Source organism: Caretta caretta, chromosome 7 (assembly GCF_965140235.1).
Source record: "Caretta caretta isolate rCarCar2 chromosome 7, rCarCar1.hap1, whole genome shotgun sequence".
Lineage (NCBI taxonomy): Eukaryota > Metazoa > Chordata > Testudines > Cheloniidae > Caretta > Caretta caretta.
Window position 1 is genome coordinate 115812183 of NC_134212.1, and position 25575 is coordinate 115837757.

The 25575-nt window shown below is 42.0% G+C and overlaps 1 protein-coding gene across 2 annotated transcripts; it reads right to left on the reverse strand.

Moving 5' to 3' along the window:
* Window positions 1-24132, reverse strand: ACSL5 (acyl-CoA synthetase long chain family member 5). 2 transcript variants are annotated; one of them, XM_048857942.2, is made up of 20 exons: window positions 23975-24132; window positions 23122-23230; window positions 21023-21087; window positions 20821-20922; window positions 20300-20399; window positions 18669-18847; window positions 16760-16792; window positions 16424-16475; window positions 15660-15733; window positions 14868-14945; window positions 9573-9707; window positions 8813-8947; window positions 7300-7395; window positions 5973-6045; window positions 4108-4196; window positions 3905-4021; window positions 2952-3095; window positions 1594-1695; window positions 1017-1088; window positions 1-605 (listed from the first exon to the last, which is right to left on the reverse strand). In XM_048857942.2, the coding sequence occupies exons 1-20, from the start codon at window positions 24128-24130 to the stop codon at window positions 465-467; spliced, it is 2052 nt and encodes a 683-aa protein (XP_048713899.2). In that variant the 5' UTR covers window positions 24131-24132; the 3' UTR covers window positions 1-464. The 2 variants fall into 2 exon arrangements, with proteins under 2 accessions (XP_048713899.2, XP_048713900.2); XM_048857943.2 differs by lacking the exon at window positions 1017-1088.
* Between the last annotated feature and the right edge of the window lie 1443 nt (window positions 24133-25575).

A 25575-nucleotide genomic window follows, 5' to 3' on the forward strand; every position in this document is an offset into this window, starting at 1 on the left:
GGCAGCTGAAGCAGAATATGAATAATTTCAGGCTTAAGAAAGTGCTGGAGGAACTATGAACGAAGGTCAGTCTTCCAGCCAATGACAATTTCAGTTTAATAAGTGGAGGGCATGGAGTGTGACCACCACTTTTTGACAAAGAATGAAGCTTAGTAGAACCTGCCCATTTGCTTCATAAGCACATTTTAGAGATCAGTGTGCTTCAGTCTGAAAGCAAGAGCTTCCACCTTACTTGGAGTCTTGTGCCTATTCCAGAGATGAGGAAACTGGAACACAATAGCTTACGCTCATCATTATGATGAAGTCCAAGCCATGGCATAAAATTGGCAAGTATAAACGTATCATCTTCCTGTTAAGATTCCTCTTGCTCCTCTATTCAAATCTTTCTCAGCAGGTGACTTACTGTCCTGGGGAGTGCTTTGGTATTCCAAAGAAATTTCAAGGTGTTTAGATATGCCACCCTATTATTCCTGCATATTTGCATAGAGGGCTTCAAGTTGAGTCTGAAAGTATTTAGAGAGTTCTGTTCTCTTTGCCTTCAGGGTTGGAGTCAGGAGTCCCTGTTCAATAGTGAACATCTTTGGATGAATGTAGATGTCTTTTACCTGAGTGTAGAAAGACAGACATTTACACTTTCTAGCACATCACTGACAGCTAGTTGATCAGCATTTGAGGGGATCATCAGCACCATGATAAACTGAAGAGCCACTGACAGGTTTCAGAGTAGCAGCCATGTTAGTTCTATGTATATAAGTCTCCCCACTGTATTTTCCACTGATTGCAGCTGATGGAGTGAGCTGTAGCTCATGAAAGCTTATGCTTCAAAAAATTTGTTAGTCTAAGGTGACAAGTACGTATTTTCTTTTTGAAAAGCCACTGAATTTCCATTTGGATAGGTTCTTTACTAAGGAGGTTCAGGACTAGTATAAGCTACAGCAATGCATACTTCCCAGGCCTTTGGCAGCCACTGTTTGCCTGTGCTAATGCCCGTTAACAGAAAGTTCATAAATACTCACTTGTTCAAAGGACTTAAGGCCAGCTTCTCTTCCTACTTTGACCATGTCTTCTAAAATAGCTTTTTTCAATACCTAGAATACACCAAGTTGAAAAACAGACCTCACACAACAACACAGCAAGCAGAAGTTTAAAGCTACCTCCCTTTCTAAATTCTTGGTGGGGTAGCGGGCCTCTTGTGAAGTTATGCTTAGAGGTGTTGGATACTTACCACTCAGTGCTGTGTTCAGAGCCCTATAAACATCAGCCACATCCCTAGGAAGGCCAGTAGAGCATTATCCTCATTTGCCAGATTGGAAGTCATTACACTGCCTTAGTCTTCCTAAGCCCCTGTGGCAATGGCAGTGTTAAGATTAGAACTCAGGGCTTGCCACCTCAACCCAGTGCTTGCTCCGGGACACTCAAAATGAGTGAGACTAGCAACTAGTATTTTAAATGGAAGCTTAAATTATAGAACTCTAAAGACACTAAAGAAAAATCCTAAGTCCACCTTAAGGTAGTTTCTGCAGGACTGTTGTCTTCTGGGTGCATTATACTTGTGCTGCAGAAGACACAATCTTAAGATAAAGAGTCACTTACTGAATTTTTGTAAATTTCTTCAGATGAACCTTTTATTCCAAGTTTTGCTGCAAATTTTGCAAGTACTTCATGGTCAGGAACCACTACGCCCACTAGAGAAGACTGGAAAAAGAGTCACATTTGGAACAAGATGTATGATGTGAAAGTGTCAAAAGTTAAATGTTGAACAGGATTGCATTAAGCTGTTGGACTCTGTACAGGAGTCATACCTAGAATCTCAACCCAAAGAGACTTTGCAGAACTATAGGGTTCTCACTTTGCCTCTCACCGATATGGACAGATTCCCTTCTAAGACGACATGCATTATGGATCAGAGGAAGTGCCTAGTTAAGATCTGGTTTTTTTAAACAGTTGCAATTACTGCAGATAATTCATTGCCAGACACCTGGAAAAGTCTTGCCCACATGCTCAGGGCATAACTGATTACCCCGTTTGGTGTTAGGAAGAACTTTTGAGGTCAGACTGATGGAAATCCTCAGGGTTTGGTTTTTTGGGGCCTTCCTCTGCAGCATGGGCTGGTTTTAACCAGAGTAAGCGGTAGATTCTCTGTAACTTGAAGTCTTTAATCATGATTTGGAAACTTCAGTAACTCAGCCTGGGTTATGGCCTTATTGCAGGAGTGGGTGAAATGGTGGCCTGTGATGTGCAGGAGGTTTGACTAGATGACCATGATGGTCCCTTCTGGCCTTAAAGTCTAAGTCTATAATACAATTGCCTGAGTTCTCTGGCTAGGGTGAGTGTTACATATACACCAACTACTTACTGTTAGAGCTTATTTACATTATGCAAAACTCTAAGTATGAGCTACAGTTTAATGGCGGCTTCAAATTAGAGTCTATAGCCATCCATCCTATGCTCTGGGCACTTATTTCTTAAGAGTTTGATGATTGCCCTCTGGTTTTTAAGATGTTTCACCATTTGTCTAAATGCTCCCATTGAAGTACATGGGAATTTTATCAACTGCTGTGATATTCAGGCAACTTCTGATCACTCAAAACCCACACTTCTCATCACCTCCCAGCCTACTTAGAGATCACAAAAATTGTGGGACAGCATCCTGACAAACACTGCTGAAGAGAAGATTCCTGCCCTCTAATAGGGAGGGCTAGCAAGAGACAGCCTGTTTAGCCAAAAGGGTCCACCAGTAATCTGACCTCCTGTATATCACAGGCCAGCTATACCCACATACTAAACCCAGAGGCTCTTGAGGGGAAGCTGCAGCTTGTACACAGAATGAGCTTCAGAGCAATTTATGGGTCTGAAGTACTCAAGGTAATGCTTCAAAAGGCCTGATTCTTCAAGGCTGAGCACTCGTTTCCTATTTAGGGAGTATAGCACTCAGGATAGAAGCAGTTTACCTTTAAACTGTCCCCATGTACAAAAACTTGGGCTACAGGAGCACTTCTGATGTAGATGTTTTCAATCTTCTCTGGTGCAATGTACTCTCCTTGTGCTAGCTTAAAGATGTTCTTCTTTCTGTCAATGATCTTCAGAGTTCCATTCTACAGTAATGTTTTAATGTTAGGGTATTTCCTAGTATTTAGAGTCATTCCTTCGCCCCCAAATTAAAGCTTGCTTCTAAAAAGAAGACCTACTCCCTTCTGTAATGGGTTTCATTTTTGTTGCATGGAATCATGCAGCTTGTCTCAGACAGCTGCATCTTCACAACCCCACAGAGAAGTTGAGAGGTACTAATTGGTTAAGTTAATCAGTTTCTCTGTAGCCCCAACCCCTCAGTTATTCTTGTAATTATCTCAGGACATAATTAGGCAGCACCTTTATTCTCTCTTAATAAAAAGATCTCACCTTGCCTGATCATTGTGAAAGCAATGGCATGTTCTTGAGTTAAATTACTGGCCTGACAGGTGTTATTTGAAGTCTCCCTTATCTGAGCTAATTGGTCTTGGGCACTCCACCCTCACCCCAGCAACTTTAACAGTTACTGGCCTCTTTATTTAACCACATATTGTACCAAGCATAGTGGTGAGAAGTGGTCCTTAGATGGACTCTACACTCTGACATCTAAGTTAGAATCAAGACTCAGACTCCAAACACCAGTTCTATGTCTAGATTATCTTTGTAGTATGCCAAGCAAAACCCCCAGATTAACTAAATGGAGTTAACTGGAGTTCATATCCAAAAGAAAGATGCTTAGGCCTATCTTTAACAATTTGGGATTATGTAGCCTATGACAGTCCAATACTTTTTGCCTTCACTACAAGTTTAGTAGGGACAATCACTTCCCAAAGATTCCTCTGCGAACTAGGGAAGTGTTCCTCCTATAGCAGGTATTAAACCAGTGACAACTTACTGGCATCCATTTCCCAATGTCTCCAGTGTGAAGCCAGCCATCCTGGTCAATCGCTTCAGCTGTTTTCTCAGGATCCTTCAAGTAACCCTTGAAGACATTTGATCCTTTAATGCAGACCTACAGCATACAAACAAGAGCACTTGTCATCACATGTAGCATTGCACCAATCCACACAGAATCACTCCAGAGACAGGTTTGCCTACCTCTCCTTCATTATTGGAAGAGAAGTAGTTCATGTCAGCCACATCTTCTAGTTTTATAATATTGCAGGGTAGAGGGGCTCCAACATGGCCTGCAGGAGAAATTTAGGCAGATTTGTAAGGTCTGTAACCTTTTGCAGAATCCAGAGGTTACTTCCTTGCACCCTCAAGGTATTTTGAGGGTGTCAATTTAAAGTCAGTTTCTACTTTGCTTGGAGGGTCTGGAATTCAAAGCATTGAGATTTTGAGGGTCCCCTATATTGCTTTGGAGTTTCTAATCTGTGTACTATACAAGGTAGGAAAGCAATGGTTGGATTAGGGATTTCTTCACCATTGCAGGAAGAACAAACCCAACAGATCTTGATCAGAGGTGAAGAGCATTTTAGCTGCCAGGTTATTCATGCTGAAGCTATAGCATCTATTGAAATGCAAGTCATTGGTCCTTGCCACTGAGTGTTTAAAATGCTAGGACATGTGTAAGTGAGTTTGCTCCCTCCATCTCATGTCCTGGCATTTTTCTAATTAGGGTAAACTCCTCCCACCCTGCCCCTGCTCATCTATTTGAAATTTTACCCTGTCCTAAGTCTTGGCTGCTGTGTGCTGCTAAATGGATTTCTGCCTAGTAGCTTCACAGTGATGAAGTGATCCAAGTTGGATCTAGCCTTTTCCTGAATAAGGGTTGTATTGAGGCTTAGTTAACCCAATCTAAATATTGGGTATTATGTGCAACAATAAAGCAGCTCTGCATTCCTCCAGGAAGAGACAAAATGGAAGTTGATTCAGTGTTCCATATGTTGTGTAAAAACACCTGAACACGTAACAGTGCCTCCCTGGATTATGTTGAGGGCCCTACCACATTCATGGTCATAGGATTTTAAAAACCATGAATTCCATGATTTCAGCTATTTAAATCTGAAATTTCAGTGTTGTAATTGTAGGGGGCCTGACCCAAAAAGGAGTTGTGGGGGTGGTCACAAGGTTATTGTTGGGGGGGGGTTTGCAGTACTGCTGGTGGCAGCACTGCCTTCAGAGTTAGGCAGCTGGAGAACGGCGGCTGCTGGCTGAGAACCCAGCTCTGACGGTAGAGCCATTGCCAGCAGCAGTGCAGAAGGAAGGATGGTATAGCATGGTATTGCCACAGTTTACTTCTGCGCTGCTGCTGGCAAGGTGCCACCTTCAGAGGTGGGTGCCCAGCCAACAGCTGCTGCTCTGGCCACCTAGCTCTGAAGGCTAGAGTCAGGGTGGCAGTATTGTGACCCTGCTAAAATAACCTTGCAACCCTCCCCCCACAACTCCCTTTTGGGACAGAACCCCTGAATTTGAGGAACACTGGTCTCCCTTGTGAAGTCTGTATAGGATAAAAGCACACAAGACCAGATTTTGCAGGGGAGACTAGATTTTGTCATTTGGGACATGTTTTTCATGGCTGTGAGTTTGGTAGGACCTCCAATTGTGTTTCAGAAGAGATACTGAAGAGATTCTGGGAGAAGCGTGAGCAAGGAAGATGTGTGCGCGCTTTGGTCCTTTAGAGCCTTCTATGCCCAAAGAACACATTTCTATCCTTCTGCCCCCAACAGAACTATACAATTAGGCCACCTGGTCAGTAAGTTCATGTGATGAACAGAAGAGATGTTATTCAGGCTAGCCAGCCCTCATAGAAAAGTGAAAGCAAGGTTAACTGGTGCTAATGGGTGTTTGAGAAGTGGTGTACACTACAGGGCAGCAAGAAGCTGAAAGTATTTAAGTTGTGTCTAGCAGGGTGATCTTTTCAAAGGCTCCTAGGACAATTTAGTTGCCCAACACTTTCCATGGAAGTGAGGCCATCTGCCTTTGGCAGCTTCAGAGAAGACTTTCAATCTCAGCCATACCTGTTGTACAGTCTCCAGGCACAGTGAAGGTGCAGCCAGCTGCACATTCTGTCTGACCATAGGCTTCAAAAATCTGGATAAGATGGAAACAAATACCCTTTTAGTGCTGGAGTCCTTGTGCTGTCACACAAGAGTTGTGCCCATCTGTAGAGTGTCAAGGTGCACTTTACATGACAATATGAAGTCTTTGGCCACTTCTGGCCTATCCATCCTTTATATGGAATAGAAGTAAATTAATATTATGTACAGCTATTGTAAAAACCACCTAGATCCAATAGCCTACTTTTTTTGTATGGTCAGAGTTAGAAGATTGAGCCTACATCCAGTCCCTTCACATAAATGCAGAATTCCTAGTGCAGGCCTCCCTATTAATGGTCCAAGTGCAGATTGGAGTAGAGATCCCATCCAAACTCTTCCTATTGGCAAGAAAAAGGTAACAAATCTGTTTCCTCCCTGAGCTGAGCTGTCCAGAGTCCCTTCCCAGTTCCCTCCAGAGCCATTCCCACTACCTACATCCTGCATAGATCTAGTGGTGCACTCCCGCCACAGAGAGGCCTGCATAAAGTGGCTGAAGTGAACACGCTTGCTAACAGGGCAAGTTGCTAGAAGACTCCTGGCACCCCATTATACTCCCCTGCACATTGACTGCTGTATTGCAGGGAGCATCTTCTGGAGAGAAGAACTACAAGCCACTAAAAACAGTGTGCCACAAAAGGTTCATGTTCTCCCCCTTCTATACTAATGCTACAGTGTGGGGGGGTTGCAAACTTAATTTGCAGAGATGAACATGTACAAAAAACCAACAAGTCTTTATAGGATTGTGGCATTATGAGAGGCTTTAAATTCAGTCATCTGAATCACTGCTCCTCTCCACTCTCCTTTGCTTTCTATTTGGACTAAGCTTTTTGTGATAGGGAGTTAGTCTTTGGATTTGACTAGATGAAGTGCCTGACAGCATCAGCCTTCCAAGCTACCTCATCCTCCACTCATTCAGGAAGAGGCCCTTATTCTATATAGCACTGAACTCTAAAGATTGTATGATGTTGGATCCAGCTAGAAAAATGCAGGTACATAGATAGGGGAGAAGAGTGTTAGTGTGATCCAGAGTCAATGATGGAGAGTCTGTTCTAGATGTGAGGTCTTTTAATGAAGACTATTCTGCAGTGTGGAATGCTATTGCATTTGTCTTCTCAGCATGTGGAGAAGTCCATACTTCATACAAAAATCATCCCCCACTACTCAGTCTGGGCCAGTGTAAGTGCCATCTAAAGTGTTCTGCTAACTTCTCGAACTTGATTTGACAGTAGTCTCAGAGAAGGTGGCTTACCTGACATCCCAATGCTCCTCTGAGAAGTGTCAGGACAGAGGGAGATATGGGGGCAGCTGCTGTTACCATTATACGCACCTGCCCACCCATGGTCTCCTGCAAGAAATTATTAGAGTAGTCAAAGCAGAGCCTGATCCATCTATACGAGTCAAGGGTTTGTGACTAATCAGCATGTTTAATGGTATCTCACTTTAAAGCTGTGTATGGGAACCTGTGACTTCATTCAAGGTATGCCCATTTTCTGGATTTCTTCCTCCTCTCCTTAATGGAGAGGATTGCCACAAGCAGCTCGTCATTTTCTATGCCACATAAGCCCTCCAAAGGCAGGATACCACCTCTCGAACAGAACTGAATATGGCTCCAGCAAATGGAGGACTAAGGCTTGTGCGCCATTCACTGAAGGCAGAGGATCACAAGACATTCCAACAGGTCTTCCTATCTAACAGGCATCAGTGGTGCCAGCATCAAGCTTCTCAAAGGAAGAGTTGAGACATCACGCTTTTCTGTCCCACTTGGCTCTAGAACATGGAGGCTACCTTTTGAAATTACTTCAAGGCAGCCATGTCTAGCTTAGAAGTCAGATCAGCATTCCCCTCCCCCATCCCAAGCTAATTTGGCAAGGGTCTCAGGGTGCTTTTCGAAGTGCCAAGAATTACAATCTCTCAGCTGAGGTAGCTACAAGTAAAATCCAAGCTGGAGGTGGAACGCTGGTCATGTATCCATTTTAAATGGGCAGCCAGCGATAACTCCAGGATTAAATCTCTACCTTCACCACCACCGGCTTTCGCTTCCAGCTCTCATTTCCCTCCCCTATCCATGCTGCTATTGCCCCAATTTGGTTGTTGATCCAGGGGCTGCTCACTCTGAACAAAGAGCTAGGCTATTCTTAGATGCCAGAAGAGTATCTAGTGTACTGTACCTTACACTAACACTACCATAAGGAGCAGTCACCAAGGACTGGAAACGTCTAGATTTTAAGGACAAGTCATTCTATTTAATAAGGAGAGAAGAAGTCCCACCTTCCAGAAAGTTCAGTTTCAGCTCAACGCTGCCTTCAGACTAAACAGGTGCAGAGTGTTCCTCCCCCCCAGGACACTTCAATCCAACTGGAACACAGCAACTCAAAGTTGCATTCATGCATGTGTGTACAATGAAGTCAATCACTGCAAGTCTAATAGTTTTTCTGCATTGTTTAAACTATTGCTATAAAATAGTGTAGTGTTTTTAGAAGTCCTTGTGTGGAATTCACCTCAGTGTTACAGGTTTCCCATTCTGGGCCTGATCTACAGATGTTCTAAGTCTGCTACAATACAGCTTGGCTCTTCAGCTCATGTCAGACTCTTGCTTTCAGCTCTGATCCAAGGTAAACGGCCTTACAGCAGATGGGAGCCTTGTGTGGCTTACCATGCTGTTCTAGGCTCTGCTTATCTCCACCAGCTCATCTATCACCTTATTTGGGCCTGGAGTGGTTACTGTGAATGTTGTTTCTGAATTCTATGCCTTTGAGACATACCTGGACTTTCTTAAAGATCATTTTGTCCCAGATGCTGTCATTTCGGAGAATGCCCTTCTTCACTTCATCCAGTTTTCTGGCTATAGCAAAGCTTAACAGAACCCGTTTCAATGGATTCTGTGCAGCACTTTGTATCTGCAGGTGAAATGTTTAAAAGAGTTTAGTCATGAGCTCACCAGGGTATTTTCCCTCATGTTCTCTCATGATAAATTAAACATTTTTAAAAATTTGAAGGGTGCTAGATTCAGTGTCCAGTGCCATCTTCATCCATTTAGATGATGCATGGACATTGGGAAATACAATGGTGCCACTTGGTGTAGTGGTCACACCTCAGCCATGACCTTGAGGGACCGCCTTTGTGGTAGAGATTGGGCCATGCAGAAATCTGCATAGTACACCATGACAGTAAAGACTGCCAACAGGGTTTGTGCTTTAACTAAGAGCAGACATTCCTGCTATGAGTGTTAGTTGATGATCCACATTTAATTTGATTTTCATGGGAAGTATGAGGTATTTCTAGTACTGAAGCATCTAGGAGCTACAATCATGACCCCAAGCCCCCCCATTATAGCCTCTGGCACAAAGACAGTGCTCACTCCTCTAATCAGAGCCTCTGCCTCCAACTTGTGGGTAGTCAGTACATTTAAAGCCAAGTTTCCAGTGAGTGCTAAGTTGTGTGAATTTGCAACTGTTGGAAGCAGATTTAAGTGCATATCCCCCTTTGTGTAAATTCATCTAGGAAAGCTGCAGCTTTGAGTACCTGGTCATAGATCCTGTTGAGCAATCTTGGTACTGCTGGAAACATAGTTGGCTTCAAGGTTTTCATGTCATCTGTTAGTAGTCTAATGTCTCCTTGGAAGAAACCCACTCTTGCTCCGCTGGAGTACATTATAGTCTAGAAAGGAAACATGCAGAGAATGGGCTTAGTCCTGCAAGTCCTTGCTTGGGGTAAGAATTCCCAGCCTCACATGACTAGAAGTCTCAGAACAATTCAAGAGTCTAAGGCTATGCAGGCTTGTCTTATCTGTAGCATGCAGCTTCCTTGGAGGAGTGAAACTGTTATCCTTTGTACTTGTGTATGACCTGGTAGCTAAGGATGAAATCACTTACTCTTCAACATATCCCCATTTTATGGATGGGCAAGTTACTTTTATCTGTTGACCTACAAGAGGGATGTCATTTGGTTTAGTTTCTACTGTGAGAGCCCAGACTGTAGTGGAATAAGTGAAGAAACAGTGACTAGTGATATTAAGATCTTTAAGAATATTACATTCACTGCTGTTTTCTTAGCTCTAAGTGCTTCCTGTATTCAGTGTTCTTTAGAAGTAATAAGATTCAGTATCCCTGAGATTGTAAAATGGAAATTGCAAGCCTTTATCAGATAGGGAAGTGGAGACAAAGAGGCCAAGTAACTTGTTCAAGGTCATTGAAGTAGCTCAGAATAAGGATTTAACAGAAGATGAAGTTGGGTAGTGTAGTGAGTGTACTTTGTGAAAGGATATTACAGTATGGTCCACATGTAATGTACATTTGGGCTTCTGGACCTAGTCCGGGAGGATTTATTGCTTCTACAGGGGAATTAGTGTTAAGGGATGTTCTCGCAGTGTCATTTGTTTAGGTATTTTCTTAGTGTCCTCTGCCCTACACTTTGCAATGGTGTGACAGTGTTGCTTTGGTGGGTATTTCCCACCATCAATCCCTTCAGAGGTAGCAGATACCAAGCAGGGCTACATTTGTCAGCTAGAGTTCTGACAAAAGGCTATTTACTGCTTACTTCATTCAAATTGATTGAAATGTGAAAAAAATGAGACTGAATCCATCTTAGTGATATCAGTAAGATGATTGGCATCAAGTTCTGTGGGATCAGTGCAGTTCTCTTGCCATCTGGTTGAAGAGCTTTTCTGTGCCTTAGGAATAGGAGAGCCCTCAGTTCCTCCCTAACCCATTACTTCCTTTATCTTGCTCACATTCAACCCCTATTGGATCAGGCCCTTGATATAAGGAGCTCTGGGCCTGATATTCTGGGGATATTAAGGTGTTGCAGGTGAATGTTAGAGAGTCAGTGTGATGGACTAGACCCTAGTATTCACACCTGTTGTAATAGTTTTGTGCAAAGTACACCTGGTAAGGTAATCATTTGAAAACTCAATTTGCTGATGATACAACATAACTTTACATAAAATATGTATGGCAAAGATTTCTCTGTATGATGTTAACACCTGTTCCAAATGCCATGGCTCACCCAAGCAGATGTTGGCGAACAGGTCTGTCCTAAAATAAAGGAATGTGTGTTGTGCTTAAATTTGCATTTCAGCAATAAAAGTGTCAAGCAGGAAGGGAAACAGGTGAGCAACGATGTTCCCCACTGGTTATCTCCTTGTGCCCAACTGGAAATGTTTTTCAAGTGAGGGGACTGAAACTATAAAAAGGAGAGACAAACATGTCAAGGCATCCCCTCTTCCTGCCCATCTCATACACTACTTTTTCCTGTTGCTTCAGGTGCATTTGTTGGACTCTGAGGGAAGGGGTCCTGACCTAGAGTTTTGTCAGTATGTCTACACTATGAAATTAGGTCAATTTTATAGAAGTTGATTTTTAGAATTTGATTTTATACAGTTGATTGTATGTCCACACTAAGTGCATTAAGTCAGCAGAGTGCATCCTCACTACTCTGGCTAGCATCAACTTACAGATCAGTGCACTGTATCCCACAGTTCCTGCAGTCTCTGCTGCCCATTGGAATTCTGGGTTAAGCTCCCAATGCCTGATGGGGTAAAAGCTTTGTTGGGAGCGGTTTTGGGTACATGTCATCAGGCCCCCCTGCCTCCCTCCCTCTGAAAACAATGGCAGACAATTCTTTCATGCCTTTTTTCCAGGGTCCTGTCTGCCAACCCTGCTCAGCCTGCTGTCTGCCTCGATGATTGCAACCCCAGGCAGGCAGTGGGCTGAGCGGGGCCAACGAATGGAGCCCCAGACCAGCAGTGGGCAGAGTCTGCCAGTGGCTCTGGCTGCTGGCTTCTGCCAGCTGGGGTCCTGGCTGCCAGGGTCCTGCTCAGCCTGTGGCCATGCTTGCCATATCATGGCAAGCATGGAGCCTGCTCAGCTCACTGTCCCTGTACATCTCCTGGGTGCTGATGGCAGATGTGGTACTGCAAACAGCAATTCTTTCCTGGCCTCTGCCACTGAATGCCTCCATGCATTAAGCTGTGCCCTATCAGTGCAGGAGGACTGCATGAGCTCAGAAAAACAGGTAATTGCAAGTGTTCCCCCCACCTCCTTCTAATCTGTGATAACCTCAGGGATGGAGATGACAGGGGGAGCAGAGAAACATTGGCTTTATGATTCTGAGGGGACTGCATGGTCACCTGTGCTGCCAAGTTCACCACACTGGCCAAATAGGAAATGAAATTCAAAAGTTCCTAGTGCTTTTCTTGTGTACTGGGCTAGTGCATCTGAGTTCAAAGTGCTGTCCAGAGCAGTCACAATGGAGCACTCTGGGATAGCTCCTGGAGGCCAGTACCATCAAATTGTGTCCACACTACCCCAAATTTGACCAGGCGATGTAGATTTCAGTGCTAATCCCCTTGTCGGGAGGAGTAAAAGAATTGATTTTAAGAGCCCTTTAAGTCAACAAAAATGGCTTCATTGTGTGGATGGGTACAGGATTAAATCGATCTAATGCTGCTAAATTTGACCTAAACTCATAGTGTAAAGCAGGGCTCAGATAACTAAAAGCATGTGGTGAGAAGTGTTGCTTGAATCCACTAGTTTAGTATAGCAAAAAGACAGGTTTCAGAGTAACAGCTGTGTTAGTCTGTATTCGCAAAAAGAAAAAGGAGTACTTGTGGCACCTTAGAGACTAACCAATTTATTTGAGCATGAGCTTTCGTGAGCTACAGCTCACTTCATCGGATGCATCTGATGAAGTGAGCTGTAGCTCACGAAAGCTCATGCTCAAATAAATTGGTTAGTCTCTAAGGTGCCACAAGTACTCCTTTTCTTATAGCAAAAAATGTAACCCAAGTGGGGCTAGCAGACTGCAACTATGCAGATAGTTGCATGCTGAAAGGGTGTGTGAGAGAGCAATACATGTGGGAGCTACTTCAGCAAGGCATTGTAAGGCACCCAAGGTTGCAGGGCAGAGGTGACATTAGTTTGGATCATACCCTGGTAAATCAGTCTCCTGACCTGTGCTGCAATGGTTTTGTAAACCAATTTTTTTGAGATATTCACAGGTCTGTGTGTTCACACATCCAGAGGGCTTATAGTATGTTTGAGTAATGCACCAGTTTGTCTGTCCACATATGTATTTAGATTAGAGTTGTCAATTAATTGCAGTTAACTCATTAATTTTTGAGTTAATCAATCACACTGTTAAAACAAAAGAATCCCAATTGAAATTAAATATTTTTGGATTTTCTTACCCTTTTCAAATATATTGATTTTAATTACAACACAATTGAAAGTTTACAGTGCTCACTTTATATTTGATTACAAATATTTGCACTGTAAAAAAAGGATAAGATGTATGAGCTGAATTGAAAAGTACTAAGTACTGTTGTGCTTTCATGATAATGAGATTGCACTACTTACAAATTTAGGCTCTGAAGTTTTACATGGTTTTGTTTTTTGAGTGCCATTATGGAACAAAAAACCTACAAGTCCATTTAGTCCTACTTCTTGTTTCTCGTAGCAATTGGATGAACAAGTGTGCTTACATTTACTGGAGATAATGCTGCCCACTTATTTACAATGTCACCTGAAAGTGAGAACAGGTGTTGGCATGACACCGTTGTAGCTGGTGTTGCAAGATATTTATGTGCCAGATGTTCTAAAATTCACATGCCTCAGCCATTGTCCCAGAGGACATGCTTCTGTGCTGAAGAAACTCAGTAAAAAAATAACGTATTAAATTGGTGACTAACCTCTTTGGCCAAGAATTGTATGGCTGCTGTTTTACCTGCATTCTGCCATGTATTTCATGTTATGTGAGTCTCAGATGACCCAGCACATGTTCATTTTAAGAACACTTTCACTAAAAGTTTGACAAAAATGCAAACGAGATACAAACATGAGATTTCTAGAGATAGCAATCAACCCAAGTTTTAACTTTTGGAAGTGCCTTCCAAAATCTGAGTAGGATGAGGTGTGGAGCATGCTTTCAGAAGTCTTAAAAGACCAACACTGATGTGGAAGCTACAGAACCACCAAGAGAAAAGTCAACCTTCTGCTGGTGGCATCTGATGCAGATGAAAGTGAACATGCATTGGTCTGCACTGCTTTGGATTGTTATCGAGCAGAACACATGTCCTCTGGAATGGTGGTTGAAGTATCAAGGGACATATAAATCTTTAGCACATCTGGCATGTAAATATCTTGTGAAACCAGCTACAAGAGTGCTGTGCCAGGCCATCGCCTGTTCCTCACTTTCAGGCGAGATTATAAACAAGCAGCAGGCAGCAGTATCTTCTAATGAAAAGACTTGTTTGTCTGACAGTTTGGCTGAATAGTGAGGGATTTTAGAAAGCAGACAAGTTAGGACACAATATAGACTACATGAGATGTGGAGAAGGTAAATTGGCAGGCTATTAACCTTCTCCGAAGAGTACAAGAATGGCCAACTTCACTGGGTGGCCTGATGCCTTTAGATCTAAAGGCAACACGTTAGCAAATGAAAGCAAAGTTTATATAATGTGTAATGTAGCCTGCAGAACTTGTTGCCAAAAATATTTAGTTCAAACCTTTATTGGCAAGTTTCAAAAGAGTTTATATGGCTAATCAGAACATTCATAGTTACATTTGTTTAGTGGTTGGTATATGCCTTGGAACATGACTATTAATATCACTAAATAATGGTTTTAGAGGTTGCCCTATGGGCCAATCTGGTATTGGCCACTCACATAAATCAGTAGCTAACTGTGCTACTGAGTTAAGTGTACTATTTATTGTAGGATTGGCTGCATGACTAGAACAGCTATACCAAGGTCCTTCCTGTAATGATCTGGTAGAACGTAAGGAAACACATACATAAATTAAGGGCTTGGTTTACTCTTACCTGTACTACTCTCTCAAACATGTGAGCCAGAGGAAGATAGGACATGGAGATGTCTGAAGTCTTGCAGTCAAATGTAGTCTACAGGGAAACAGAACAGCATTGAGGCAGGAGCGGATAGTCATGCCACAGCAGTTAAACATATCTGTTAATTCTGTTAACTGCTGTATTGAAACAGCAGGTAATTTTACACCTGCTCCATCCTACTCAGAGGTTTGGAGTCAGAACTTTGGGGAAAAAAATACCACTGAAGTTAGCCACACTCCCTCTATCCCCTATGGTATCTGCAGTCCTTGTCTAGAAGTAGGTTTCCCCGCCTGGTTTGGAGCCAAGTCAGGCACTCTTGAAAGAGTGTCTTGTGTTCCTTCTAGGAGCATGTCCATGCAGGGACACTCAGGAAAGTTAGACAAGCCCTAGGAAAGGCCCAAGATGGGAAGTTCAGATCCTCATAGGAGCAGCCAGGATTTAAATATTTCAGATCTTGTGTTCTGGCTCAGATCCATTCCTAGGACTGACTACTAATTTCTGTAAAAGATACATTCATGTTCTGGCTTTGTACATGAGTGAGGTTAGTGGTCTTAGGCTGGTCTACAGTGTAGACTTGTCCATTTCAAAGCCCTGAACACAGTGTAGGCTATTGTTAAGTTGACTGTGGCAACTCAGGAGGACTTGAATATAGTTTTGTGGAGCTGGGTGGCTTAGACAGGAGATCTTGCATTACAGCCACTTCAAGCCTGACCCGCCAAAAGAATAAGCACCAAGTTTTAGTCTGCAAATGTGAAAGCAGCAACTTACCTCTGTACTTTTAAGGAAAGCAGCAGTATTTGCAACAACGTTTTCATGTGTGAGCATGGCTCCTTTTGGGTTACCTGCCAAAGATCATGGGGGAAGAACAAACTCATGGCAGCCAGAGCCACTAGGGATCTGGCAAGTTTTACAGTTTACATTTGCTCAGTCACTTGTACATTTGCAAGCCCTCAGGAGATTGATTGTGGTATGACTATGTAGTCATGAGACAAAGCTTTTGGATCAGAGATGAAAATCACCACTACATAAATTACATCTAATGCAAGTGTGCCCAGAACATGGCCTATAGAATCCTGAGGTTCAGTCTAGGAGTGTCTCTGGCTAGGCATGTTTTAAAGTGGAGGGGAGAGCTGTAGGTTTAAGGGATAGCATGCCTGAGATGGAAGGCCAGATTCTGAGACTGGTGAAGCTATTCACTTGAGTGGAGTTGCAAGGATGTAACAAAAGGAGGTTTTTGGCTCATATCTGCTATCCCTCTATAATGGCTTCAATTTTTATGGTTTTAGTGTATTGTATGAAGCCTCCTACAGTTATTCACTACAGAACGACAAAGCAAGACAGGGTCTCATTTGATTGCAAGTACCATCAAGCAGCTTGTTGATCACAGAAGGAAGCTATATTTTCTGCATTTCATGTCTTGAGAAGTTTCCAGTATTCCCCTCTTGATTTAATAGTCTCCCCTGATCCAAGGGAAGAAAAAATTCAGAAACGACAAAACAGACTTTAGTGTCTGAACTCTGCTTGTTACTTACCTGTTGTTCCACTGGTGAAACAGACAACACTAAGATCCTCAGGTTTAGGAGGCTAAAAAGATGACAAAAGCAGTGTTAATTTCATAATCAAGATTTTTTTTTTTAAATCCTTCTCCCCATTACTGTCATATCTGGAAAGTGCTTGGACAAGCCAGCAGCCAAATCCCTAGCTTTCTCCCTTTTCCAGCAAGGCCCTGCTTGGGTTTTTATTTTTGTAAGTTTGAGGTAGAAAGGAGAGGATCATTGTTGACTCATTGTTATGGTGGAGAGGCCTCTTCAGAGAGGCAGGTTTGCAGTGCTTTCATCAAAGAAAGATTAAAAGTTTCAGTAACTTACAACAGGTTCTCTTAAGTTGTTCCTGCCCAGCTCCTGTGTCAAGATAGATAAAAAAGACAGCTTTAACACATTGTAATATCAAAGTAAATGCAATGTAAGCAGGTGAAACAAGCCAGATGGGGCATGTGATTGTTTAGCCAGCATGCATTTTGCTGGTGTCAAGGTGTAAACTCATTGAGACAGGTGCTAGGCCTTCCCTGCACTGCCACAGCAATTACTGCAGAGCCCTCTTCAACATACTCAAAACAATTAAGTACAAAGCTGGCTGTGAAGAGCTACAGCAGATCTCACTAAACTGGGTGACAGCATGTCAGATGAAATTCTATGTTAAGTGCATAGCAGAAAATAATTCTAATTGCATGTACAAAACAGGGTCTAAATTAGCTGTTACCACTCAAAGATCTTGGAGTCATTGTGGATTGTTCTCTAAAACATCTGCTCATATGTAGAACAGCCATAAAAAAAGCTAACAATGTTAGGAACCACTAGAAAATGGAACGATAATACAATGGAAAATAGGTCACTATATAAATCCATGGTACACCCACACCTTGAGTACTGGGTGTGGTTCTGGTTTCCCCATTAAAAAAGGATTCAAATTGGAAAAGTACAGAGAACAGCAACAAAATTTAAGAGTATGGAACAGCTTCTATAGGAGGAGAAATGAAGACTGGGACTATTCAGTTTAGAAGAGAGGGATAGGATAGAGGTCTAGAAAAATCATGAATGGGTGGAAAGGTTATATAATCCCTTCTCATAAGAACTCTGGTCACTCAGTGAAGTTAGGCAGGTTTAACAAAAACAAAAATACAGAAGTATTTCAAGATGCAGTCAGTCAATCTGTGAAACTTGTTGCCAGGGGATGTTGTGAAGGCAAAGAGTATAACTGGGTACAAAAGAATTAGATATACTCATGGAGGATACAGCCATTGCTAGCTATTTCTAAGATGGTCAGGGATATAACCCTATGCTCTGTATTTTCCCCAAGTCTTTGGCTACCAGATGTCAGGAACGGACCACTTGATAGTCATCCTGTTCTATTTATTCACTCTGAAGCATCTGGTAATGGCCTCCTGTTAGAAGGCAGGCTACAGGGCTAGATGGATCATTGGTTTTTATCAAATATGGCCATTAGGTTCTTAATATTCCTATCCAAGAGGTCCAGCAAGTCTGCCAGCTTGTGTTAGGCTGTAAAACTTGCTGAGCCCATGCATATTACAAGTTACAGCTCTAGAATCTTGTGCTTTAGATCTCCAGGGCTAGCTCTCTCCAGAAGGAGCTTCCAGTTAATTTCTGGAGAGCATGAGGGAACTCAAGAGGTTGTACAGACATACCTTAGTTGGCTATTGTTCAAGAGCTGCAGAAAGTCTGTCCATTCAAAAAGGAGTTTCTGCAAGGCTTACCAGTTTGATTTGACTGAATTTCTTATTCAAAAGTCTGTATGTTTTTATTTAAGGGAGCACAGATTAACCCCAACATTGCTATTGTATAAAAAGCTAGACATTTTGAATACCAAGTATGCCTACTTAAAACACAAAAAAGAGGAGTTTGTAATAGGAGGAGTGTTGTATCTAAAGAGGATAATACTAAGTTACAGCTTCTTAATAGGTGGTACATGACAGAGCCATGGAGTGTAAAACTAGGGAAACTCCAGTTACCAGTGTAGTAAACATGTCCAGTGTCAGTATTGACCTAGTCAATACATTGCTGTCTCTTCAGATTGTTTGTTCATACCATTGAATGTTCAGTCTGAAGCTCTCAGACTAGCAGTGAAATTTGACTCTGGCTTCAAATCAAGTCTCCTTGAATGATCATATATAGTTAGCATATATATCCTTCTCTTACCAAGTAGCTGTATTGACCTTTCCCTGAAGTCACCAGATAGGCTGTCAGTGAGGGATTCACATACCTCAGCTTCCTGAAGCGACAGGATCTCAACTCCTTCTTTGGCACCTTTATCTTTGAACTCATCATCAAAGAGATCCATCAGAATGATGGTCTTCAGACCTGGGATCTTCCCTTGCTCACAGTTTTCAAGCAGGACTTGTGCCTTTTCAGGTTTGTCACAGATCACAATGGAGATGTCACCTACAGGAAGGGAAGAGCCCACACTTCAGAAACCTGATCCAACTCCTGCTGAAATTATAGGAGCCCTGATCTGACCCTTATTGAGATTAGCCATGGATTGATTAGAGGTTAAAGGAAATTCAGGTTCTGTCCTTCAGATCTTTCAGCATGTTAAGTTCTCATTTGAAAGGTTGCAGCCAAAGCCAATAGTTGAAGTTAACAAATGCTCTGCACTCAATTACTATGGTTACAAGTCTGGGCCTCTACTAATGGAGTCATACCAGGGCTGGATTTGACTTACAATATACAAGTGTCAACCACTGCACCCTGCCCCACCAAAAAGGGCTTTACATTTTAGTTGTACACACAGAAGTGGGTCTTGGTTAAAGTGTAGCTTCTCAACAGGGGATAAAGTTTTAAATGCCCATCAATTCTTTCCTTAAGTCCAAGATGGGAATTGGTCATTTTGAGTGACTGAATATCCCACTGTAAATACTTGCTTCTTTCCAGCTAGCATGTATCCCAAGGAGCATTGGCCTCAAATACTCTGAATTTACAGAAGCCTTTTACATGTGTTTTTAGTAATTGCATGTTGTGGTAAGACAGTAATGGAACACTAATGAGCAAGCGACATGTTCAGACTCAAATGAATCTAATTAGATTACAGCTCTGTTGTCCCAGAAGACTGAACCTGTTGCTAAGGTTAGCTTGGCTTGTAATTTAATTTGTAAAGATTTTACAAGTTGACTGATGGTCTGATTCTGTTTGGCAAATCTTGCCTTTGGTTATTTTTAACAAAGTTCTGACAAGGAACTAAGCAAGATAAAGACCAGTGGAAGAATCAGTGACCCAAGGGAAGACTTGAAATAGACAAGAGGGCACTCATTCATTTTACTAACTTTGGATCTAATCACGTTGACAATTTTGTATTCAGTTAATCGCATAGGATCTCAGGCAAACCAAATTAAGTGCATACTTAAGTGTTGGCAGGATTGGGCCTTCGTTTTACCCTTTGTTTCAATTGTTTAGAGTCTCACCTCAAATTATGAGGATAGTGCACTGGTTTGCTTTTTCTGGTTGGAGAGAGTTTGTAGGGGGGGGTCTCATTAATAAGTGAGATACAGATGACCCAGTTCCTTCCAATCTCTTCCCAGTCCTTAGAATCTAGTGGACAGTCACCAAAGCTTAGTACAAGAATTCTCCCAAGGAATGTGGTGGTAGGCCTATTGCTCAGATCATGTCATCTTACAGGATAGGCATTGAGAAAGCAGTGGTAGCTACAACTGTGCTGAGAGTTTAGGGCCAAGTTGCAGAGCTGGAAATGAAGAGGTCTAGGTTTGTTAGCTAGTGTAGGTCTAACAGTTCTGAAAAGCCACAACTACTATGAAACCTGAAGCAGAAGAGAAGCATTGTTAGGTCAGTGAAAGTGGAAAGGAAGAGTTCTTTATTGTGAAGAGTACATAAGGTTTTTACCTTTGTTAATAATAAATGCAATGGCATCTGGCCCCAGAGTGTCATAGAGTGGAACAGCGACCATTGAGTAAGTGTAACAGGCATATTCTGAAATGATCCACTGCACAAAAGTAGTAAGAAATAGCACTGTTAGAGAAGCAACTACCCTGAGTTTGTTACCAGAGATGCATGGTTGTTCAAATGCTTTTGCCAGAGCAAGTTTAGTAGCCTGTAGAGTAGCCCCTCATACATATACATCTAGTATAGATTTATATATGAACTGCTTGTTATGGCATCCAGAACCCAGATCTTCATGGTTAGTCCTAGGCAGCCACCTGGACACTGATGAGCAGATACAAAAAGGTGATTGGAAGGAAGACAAGCCTAAGCCCAGTAGGAGATCTGATTACTGTTCACAGATCATCACTTGGAGCCCAATCCAACCCCAACCCTATTTAAATAAATTGGGGGCACTCCACTGAATTTAGACTTCCATGAGTGCTGGACAGTTGCCCATAGCTAGGGTTCTGCTTGTCACTTACCTCTGGTCTATTTTGAGCAAAGATGCCAATAAATTGGTCTGGTGATGGTTTACATCCTTTGAACAAGAGCCCTGATCCCAGGTATTCAGCTCTGTCTGACACCTGCAGGAATAGAGGAAGTAGTTTTGGCTCATTACCACTGGAGACTGCTACAAGGTGCTGATCCATTCTTTGGACTGTATATAAAATAAGTGGAACTAACCTGTTTGTAAGTCAACCACTGATATGGCTGTTTTGGTTTTCTATACCCCAAACATGGTCCATTTCCTAAGAAAATTTGGGAAAGTTTGTTATGAAAATTTACATCAGTTTTATATTAAAACTGATCTTCATTTACTGGGCTGTCTTCAGTAAAACATGGTAAGCGCTTTGTTGGCTCAGTCTTATGTAGTTAAGTGTTTTGCTAGAATCTTTATTTAGACAAGTATCTTTAACCCTGAGAAGAGACTGCACAAGAGATCAATCTTCTAAACGATCAGGGAGAACTACAAGAATTTGTGTGCCCCATAAAGAATGTTTCTTGGACAAGTCATTTGTCTAGAGAGCAAGAGAGTTGGGTAGCAATTAACCAAGCATAGCCAGAATTGAGGTACTCAGTGGACTCCAGAAATAGAGATGAGTATCAATGTTCAGGAAAGTACAAGAGAAACTTGAGAAAAATGGAGTTTTAGTGGAAGTTTTTGCAACATCTCCGGCAAAATTGATCTTCAGGACAGATCAAGTGTTCAACTATTGATTAGAGTTCTGAATGCTTCTGGCTGTGATTATGTCTCTTTTCTGAGCTTTGATTTTTCAAATTTTTTGGGAGTTGTTCTTGTGTGTCTCCTAACACCCATTTAACTACACCAGCACGCTGCCCCTGCCCTGCCTCTCCCCCCCACCACACACACTAAATGCATTAAAAAATTAGCATTTGCCACTCATTCACTATTTTCTTTAAGATCTTTTCACCCAGTCAGGTAGCTGCAACAATACCATCCAACTCTGCTGGCCATTCACAAGATTTTAAGAGACATCCTGACAGGCAGTTATGGCCATTGCACATTTTTTCCAAAGTCAGAGTCAGTTCATGGATTTGCAGATAAAATTGGCTAAAATCAAAACAACTTTCAGTGTTTAATTGGCAATGCAGTCCCTAGCTGAGTCATCTTATATGGAATGCTAAGTGCTACCTAGCTATTGGTGCACTCTTCCAATTGAGTTTCAAATCCAATATTTGACCTCAGAATAATGGCATCCTCTATGTTTTAGTTCAGGTTCTTGCCTTTATACTAGGATGGAGAGACATTTAAATTTAAGCTTAGGATATGATCTTCAGTTAGCAAACCTGGAAGTCACCTTCCAACAAAGAGGGCTTTTTGATTGTACACTGTTAGCTACAAGCAATTCCACCCACTCATGTTGGTTAATGTGAAACTGGAGGCTTGTGCCCTGAGCCTCAATGAGCACTATGCATTTCCCACTCAACTAGGTGCACAACTAGCTAAGAAACTGAAGTGACTGGAAGTGCTTTTCTTCCAGAACTCAATTGTATATGAATAGTTTACACTGCTTTTGTACCTTGTGCAATGGGCTAGTTTGTTCAGCAACAAAAAAATTCTTTCCTAGCATAGTATTCTCCCAAGGCTTTATTCATGAGCCATAGGCTGCATTAACACTAGAAAATTTCACTCCCCCACCAATAGTGGCCAAGTATCCTGAAAGCAGACACCAGTGGTGAATCTAAAAAAGGATTTTGTTGATCAGGAAAAGCCTTGATTCATCTCTTACAGCACAGCCAAATGTTTCCAAGAGAAGTGATGGAATCTTCATTGCTTTGGACTGTGGAATTAGCCTGGCCAGACAAGACTTTTGTCCAGTCTATCGAAGGCAGTTTTACATTGGCAGGATATCAAAGGATCTGAGATGGTCTGATCTAATAAGTTTATAGAGAGGTGTTGGCATCTTGAGAGCCATTTGAAGGGGTAGGAAAGATGCAATACTGTTTATTTGGATACTTTGACTTGGGAAGTCTACTGATTTTCCTTTATTTAATGTGTTACTATTCCAGGCTTTTTATGTCTGGTGTGCTGTATTTAAAAGCACAATCTTGCTCTCATTAAGGGGGTAAGCCACAGACCTCAGACTGAATTCAATCTATGCACAGTTAGAACCCTCTCCTAGAGAAGGTCCAGAAGAGGAGAGGACAATTTAGCTGGGCCTAGACTAGACAACAACATCCCTTCTGGCTTCAAGTCTGTGTAGCTGGAACAAACATTTACTTCTTATGACCAAGATGATTAAGAACAATATCCTACTTACCAGACACATGGAGTCCTCTTTGGAAGGCCTCATACATAGTTTTGGCATCCTCATAGTAATAACTAAGCAGCTTGTTCTCTGGCAAGAAAGTACTTCTTCGGGCACCTCCCTAGGGTCAGAGCACATGTTTGTAAGCGTTGTTGCAGAGCAGTGAACTGAAAGTCAGGTGTGTGACAGGCAGCTACTCCCTCCTCCAAACCTCTCCCAAAACCCCTTGGGGGGAGCTTTAACACACAAGCCTAAGATCAGTTAGGGGGATTTAAATTCCTCCCAAACGTCTGCTTGTTCATTGCTGATTAATCCATCCACTGTAGTCTCCAACACTAGAAAGCCACTGTAAGTTCAGGTAAACTTACTTCATCCTCCTTTATAATCAGACAGCCAGGGTGTTTACACAACTAGTAGATTCTGAAATATTGCACTTATTTTAGCCTCAGGACTGACATGTTATCAGATAGCTATTTCAATGAACTCATCAATAAATTGAGTAATTGCCACTGGTACCACTCAAGTAATCTAAAATGGTGCTGGTTTGGTCACAGCTAACAGCACACCCCCTATTAAGATTAAAGGAACAGTGGATTGAGAGTTTTGAGATTTACCCAAGGTCTTTCATGCTCCTACTCCCCTAAAGTTTAGGCATCAAGTCAGAAGTCTGGCCAGATCTCTGATTGGAGGACTGAAAGAAATTCCCCTAATTTAAGTCTTTTGTTTTAGTTAGCCCCCATATAAAAACAAAAACAGTTTTTAAAAAAAACTCATTCATCTACGGCAAAGTTTTCAGTTGTGGCTAGATCCCATTGAAAGTCAAAAAGAATTAAGCATTTTGCTTATTAATCAATGTAAGCATTACCTGAATTCCTATTGACTGGTTGTTCAGGTCAATGGGAGGTGTAATGGTCTTTGGTCTGGTTATTACCCATAAGAAAATTGTAGCTCCAAGAGTAATAAGGCCAATCAATGCTGGTGTTGGGAGTGGTGAAAACAAGAAATGAAGTATCCAAATCATGGTGCTGGATCAGCACCAGGGTGTTGGACCTGAGCAGAGAAACAGAAGGTTCAGCAGAGTGTTCTGATTAATGTGAATAGCTAATTTTAAGTACAAAATAAAATGCAAGATGTTTAGACAGGTGCTATGGGTGCCAAGTATTATGAATCAGTTAAGTGGGTTGCCTTTGAAGACCCCCTCATCCAGTATGTAATTGACACCATGCTTATGCAATGCTGTAGGTCCACTGTCTAGTTCTCAAGTCACCCATCCAGTAAGCCTACTCCACCCACTGTGAACACCAATAGACTCCTCATTCAGGAACGAAGATCAAGAACTTTAAATGGGGGGGGAGCTAGGAGGTTGAGAGGAAGAAGTAGTATCATTAGGACTGCATGATTACCACAATTGAAAGAAGTGGAAGTGTTAAGATTTGGAGGGGCTAGAGGCCTTGAAGTTTAGTCAGATCTTGCCCCAAAATCTTTCAGTAATCTAGCAGAAGCTCCAGACTGAACAATGAGAGGGGAAGAAAGGCAAGAGCTGGAAGCTGCTTGTTGAAGGAGTTCAGTGGTAAAAGGACTAAGGATAGATGGAGTCACACAAGTGGAAGGGAAGAAGTCAAAGGTAGGTTTTTCTTTGATGCCGGTTGCTAGAGCATTCTTGCATGTTAAGTAAGAAGAAGAAAAGGTAGCTGCTAAGAAGGAAGTAGGGACAAGGAAGGCAAATGGCTAGGAGTGGGGGAGGGTTGAGGCAGAGACTAGATGAAGACTCCTTTTCCCTATCACTGAGAAAAGGTCTTTTAGATTGGAAGGGCAGGTTCTCAGATAGTCTTGAGCAGCTATATGGATTTAGAAGTTTTATCCCTTTCTGTCCCCAACACCTATCATCTTACATTAGGTTAAAATGGTCACTGCTCTGCCTTGTGGATTTCATCTTTGCATTAAAAAACAAGGGAAACATTTAATAGCTGTCCAGCTAGTATCTATTCCCTCTACAGGAAAAATGCCAAGTCTGGTCATTTTTGTTGATATAATCTTGTCCTGAAAACCACAAAAGAATTGTTACTGAGGTATTTGTTTAGTAAATTAGTACACTTCTGAAATGCCAAGGAGCTACATCTTGATCTCACACGTAGCCAAGATCTGGCCACCTGTTTCATGCATAAGTAGTGCATGATGCCCACATTGTGGAGCATAGAAGCTTTCTGTAAAAACACTGTATCAGTGAAGCAGGAAGACTGAGGAACCACCACAAGAAAACCCTAAATATGGCAGAGTTCTGTTTCAGAAATGGTACCGGGGGAAGAGAACTGAAAGTGGAACTGCCCTAAATATAGACTATTGAAATGGTAAAATAGGTGAAGCTTTCCTCTACTTTAATATAGGATGCAGAAAGAAGGATAGTTTTTCAGCTCTTTGCTTATGTGTAGGCTAGGTACTCTCATCTTGGGGTCTATTACAAAAATG